This window comes from Schistocerca cancellata, chromosome 4 (assembly GCF_023864275.1).
Source record: "Schistocerca cancellata isolate TAMUIC-IGC-003103 chromosome 4, iqSchCanc2.1, whole genome shotgun sequence".
Lineage (NCBI taxonomy): Eukaryota > Metazoa > Arthropoda > Insecta > Orthoptera > Acrididae > Schistocerca > Schistocerca cancellata.
The window spans coordinates 580,805,403-580,810,498 of record NC_064629.1 but is presented as its reverse complement, the minus strand read 5'-3'; the positions used below and the strand labels follow the sequence as shown (position 1 = coordinate 580,810,498).

General features: G+C 40.0%; 1 protein-coding gene across 1 annotated transcript; it reads right to left on the bottom strand.

Moving 5' to 3' along the window:
- Positions 1 to 3,180: 3,180 nt before the first annotated feature.
- On the bottom strand, positions 3,181 to 4,037 carry LOC126184334 (uncharacterized). The gene is made up of 3 exons (XM_049926710.1): positions 3,980 to 4,037; positions 3,741 to 3,847; positions 3,181 to 3,570 (listed from the first exon to the last, which is right to left on the bottom strand). Exons 1-3 carry the CDS (start codon positions 4,035 to 4,037, stop codon positions 3,181 to 3,183), a joined length of 555 nt encoding a protein of 184 aa, XP_049782667.1.
- Between the last annotated feature and the right edge of the window lie 1,059 nt (positions 4,038 to 5,096).

Genomic DNA, 5,096 nt, shown 5'->3' with positions numbered 1-5,096 from the left:
TTCTCTTCAAAAAAAGAAGATACATTTACTTCCTTGGGGTTTTCTAACTGGAAAAAGGCTTTGGAAAAATTCCGTCTCCATGAGAATATGTTTACGCATAAAGTAGGTTTCTGAAACTAAATTCTATCGTAAACCGAAGTGTGGTCTCCCAATTGAACAAACAGTCAGATAGTGATATGAAGAAAGGCCGTTTAGCTTACTACCGTGCAATTTCTATGCCGACAAGGACAAGCAATTAGAGGACACGAAGATGTAAACTCAATTTTTTTTCAGTTCTTGGAACTCCGAAAGGGCCGGCCGGAGTGGCCCTGCGGTTCTAGGCGCTACAGTCTGGAGCCGCGCGACCGCTACGGTCGCAGGTTCGAATCCTGCCTCGGGCATGGATGTGTGTGATGTCCTTAGGTTAGTTAGGTTTAAGTAGTTCTAAGTTCTAGGGGACTGATGACCTCAGAAGTTGAGTCCCATAGTGCTCAGAGCCATCTGAACTCCGAAAGAATGACATACCTGAGTTTGAAGATTGGTAAGGGCGTTTGGGGTATAAGTGAACGTCCCACAATATTCAAAACGAGATTATTGAGCTACTAGGAAAGTCTGTGTTGAGAAAGGTATTGGCTTCAATCAATAAGACTGAACATTTTCCTATTATTGTTGATGAAACGAAAAAAAAAAGGTTCAAATTGCTCTGAGCACTATGCGACTTAACTTCTGAGGTCATCAGTCGCCTAGAACTTAGAACTAATTAAACCTAACTAACCTAAGGACAGCACACACATCCATGCCCAAGGCAGGATTCGAATCTGCGACCGTAGCGGTCACGCGGTTCCAGTCTGAAGCGCCTAGAACCGCACGGCCACACCGGCCGGCCGTTGATGAAACAAGTGATTCTTCGATTCACGAACAAGTGTCATTTTGTATTCATACTGTCAGTGACTCCTTAATCATCAACGAAGACTTCATTGGCTTATACGAGACCCCCAACACTGAATCACAAACTCTGTTTAGCATTTTAAAAGACATTTTTGATCGCCTTGATTTGTCAATGGATAACTTAAGAGGACAGTGCTATGATGGTGCCTCGAATATGAGAGGTAAGTTTAAAGGACTAAAAGAAATAGTTTTGGATGTACAACGAAAATCACGTTATGTGCACTGCACTGCTCACAGTTTAGACTTGTCAGTTGTGGACAGTCTCCGCCATCTTACCTTTGTGAGGGATATTATGACTTTAGCCAAGGACTTAATAAACACCATAAAGGAATCCAACAAAAGGACGGGACTTTTCAGAAGCATACGCTGTGAGAGCGCTAACAACCAAGCTGGTCTACGACCCCTTTACCCAACTCGATAGACTATGCGAGTTTCTATTATCTTGAGAATATTGAAAAACTCTGAAGAACTTCTAGAGCTTTTGAAACGTTTTCTGCAGAGGACAAAACAGAGGTAGATCACAAATGTGCAGACTACCTTGAGTCAATGTTACAATTCAAGACTTGTTTCTTTTTACGTGTTTATTGCCATGCAATGAACCCAGTAGATGATGTCAATGAAAAAATTCAATGCCCTCATCTAACTGTTGCTGATCTGGAAAAAAATACATGAGGGCTTGTTTTGTATATTGAATGGAAGGCGTGATAGTTTTGAACACTATTGGGAATTGTGTTTAAAAGAAAAACCTTCACAAGTTGATGATCCTTCACTTCCTTGGAATCTAAGTATACCAACGAAATATGAAAAAACGAAGCCAGCTCACCGCACACATTTAAAACCCCAAAGGTATACTACAAAACTATTTACATTGAAGTTTGTGAAACGGTGCAATCTTGCATTACTGAGCGGTTTGCTCCAACTGTACTCACACAGGTCATTGCATTTGAACACGAGTGCTTGCTTTTAGTAAACAGAGGTGAAACAAATTTGGAAAAATCAACTGAGTTTTTCAAAAATGACCTACACATTGATAGACTATGCTTACACTTGAATATGTTAGCTGATATCGCTAATTAAAAAACAACTGGTCTTATAAAACATGCGTGATGTAAGAAAGTACATTACACAAGAGCCTGCAGTTGGCAAAATGTTATGTGAAGTAGTGAAGTGCATTAAGCTTCTCCAAGTAGTTCCAATTAACTACAGCAACAGCAGAACGGTCATTTAGCGCCCTTAGACGTCTGTAATCATATCTCCGATCAACAATGGGACAGAAGCGATTGAACAACTTGACTGTTCTTCATGCCCACCGAGATGTTTAGGTTGAATTGGATATCCAACCAGTCAACATCGACTTCATATTCAGTAATCCAGTCAGATGGTCGACATTTACACCTTTCTAAAGACACTCTAGCCCTAATAGTGGCATTTAGAACACTATTAAAAATCTTTATAAAATAGAGAATTAAATACATACATAATGTTAAAGTTTAAGTTTCGAAATATTAGTACTAGTTTAGTACTGTATTACTATAGTACTGTATTAGTTATTTTCAAATACTTAAATATTTTTAGGGTGTAAGACCCAATTAAAACCCGCTATTTACATACTTTTTGACTGAAAGTATTAGGCATACTGTATTAACTTTATTAATGTATTAAAGCATTAACTTTGAGATATTGTTTTTATTTAATGAACACTGAGCCTTATTCAAAGTAAGCTTAAATTAGCTATTTCACTTATTAATCAAAATGCTATTACTGTGCGACAGCAATATTTTATGTTTTATTTTTTTAATGATAGTTTAGGATTCATTTAAATATAATTTCAGTCTCTTCAGAGCTATATATTCACTGCTCTGTAACAGTCTAGAAGCATGATTATTACTGTAAATTAAACAGCTTTTTACGAAAATACCGTGCGTGTTTATGTTTTGTTTCTTTTTTCAAAGTCAAAAAATGTGTCAGGCTTCTCGAGTTTCCCGGAGTGTTGAGTTATCGAGAGCCCAGTTTTCGGGATTTAAGGTTGATTATATGACTCTAAATGCTTAAAAAAAACTTTAAAACTCACTATTTTTCATCTAAAATTCAGAAAATTTCCCGGGGCTAGACCCCCAGTATGCCCCCCCCCCCCCAATATTTTTTATAAGTTGGCGCCCCTGACTATATCCTCCTGTTTTCCCTCCCTGATTTTACTTCTTCGGGATCCTTGGTATTGGCATTTACATCTTTTCTTAATTCGTCGGCCCTGCTTTACGTTTCCTGCGTTGTTTCCTCTCTTGGATTTACATCTTGTGTCTTGTCGTTTATCTTCTTATTTAAAATTTTTCCTTGTTCATTGCATTTCTTGATGTGATCATCTGCTTTCTGGTCTACGGCTGCTATTAGTTCATCTAGCTTTTTATTTAAGTCTTTGAACTGTTGCTTATTTTCTTCAAATTGTGCATTCCCGGTTTCATCACTTTTCTTCAATAGATTCTCACTCTTCTCAAGTCGTTCCCCTAGTTGTCTGAATCGTTCGTCATTCTTTTCTTCGTTTTTCTCAAGTAATTCCGTGTTAATTTTAAACTGGTCCTGAATTTCCTTAAGTAACTCTTCGCTTTTCACGTATCTCGCGTCATTTCTTTTGTCGCTCTGTTCAAACTGCACCGAGTAGGAAGATCTGCAAGTGAAATACTGTAGGCTGTGAGCTTGTGCTCAGCATCATTCTATGCTGCATTTCCATGGCCTGTAATTTGAAAGCTTTCCGTTGTATGTGAAGTTTCACGCTCCTCCGCTCTTCTAGTTTCTGTCTACGATATTTTGTCACTTACTTGTTCCTGTCTTTCTTCATTAATCATGTTCGTGTCGTCCAGAGATGCTACTTCATATGGTTTGCTATTATCTATTCCCTGAATTTTTTCCTGCGGCACGTCCGTATCTAAATTGTCATTAAACGTTTGTGAGTTATTTGGAATTTCCCCCTATATCTCACCCTTTCACGCTAAACTTCTCGCCCTCACTCTCGTACCCCTTGGCATTCTCTAATACAAAAATTAAATTAAAAACATACCTGGCATTCGAAACAAATCTAATGAATCTAACGTAAATTCCTCAATCTTTGTACCCATTCTAAAATTGTTTCCCCTCCTAATATGCGACACACATACACACAAAATAAATAACATCCCCTCCAAAATTTCAATTCTTCAGCTCGACAATATTGACCAACCTAACTGAAAAAATGGCTATGTGCCAGTACTTAAAACTATTTTATGTTTCGTGAAATGAATTATTTTAAGATAGCAATGTGTATCCACCTGTTAATTTTAAGTTCTGCAAATCTGTGACATCAGCAGATCGCAGGTTCTAGGCAGGCGTCGCCAAATATGCAATGTGTGACCTGCGTTTAAATGATTCGTAAACCTCTGGTGGAGGTAAAGCTGTGAGAACGTGTCATGAAACGGGTTGGGTTAGCTGAGTCGGCTCAGTGGTGCTGTGATGTCAACCTGTAACGATGGCGCTTTCGTATAGAAAGGTCACGATTAAACTAACGTCCCATGTCCAGTACGCACGACCTAAGGCATACGATGTAGAGCGTTTCCTGTGTGAAGGAACGCACGTCGATCCACAGGAACTTCTCGGTATACATCTTTCGATCGTATCCAGCACTGTTTACCTGATTTGTGCCGATGAAGTTGCCTGCGAATGGCTTATTCGCCGTTCAACAGATGGATATCTTTTCCACCACTCGGACGGCAACGTGGGTGTAGTGACTGTCGACCGTGCAGGACTTTGCGTTTGGACCATGCGAATGTTCGAGATGGCGTTTGAGGTTCCGGTCACGCTTGTTGTGAACGCGCTGCGGCCTTACGGGGAAGTACTGTCACGTTGAAGAAAAGTTACATGCGTTCGAGACGTATTCTATTCTGAACAGAGTGCGTCACGTCCGAACCGAACTGCGCAAATACATCCCGTCGTACGTGACTGTTGGTGGCCGTCGAGCGATCGTCATTTATGACGGTCAACTGGGGACTTGTTCGGGTTTGCAGAAAGGCCATGTTCTCTCTGAATGCCTACAGAGACACCTCGTCCAGATACCACTTGCAGACACGACAACTACATTGCAACCGACGACGCTGCCTATTATATACACTGAGGCAGCGAGGAACATGACGGACGCCGACATT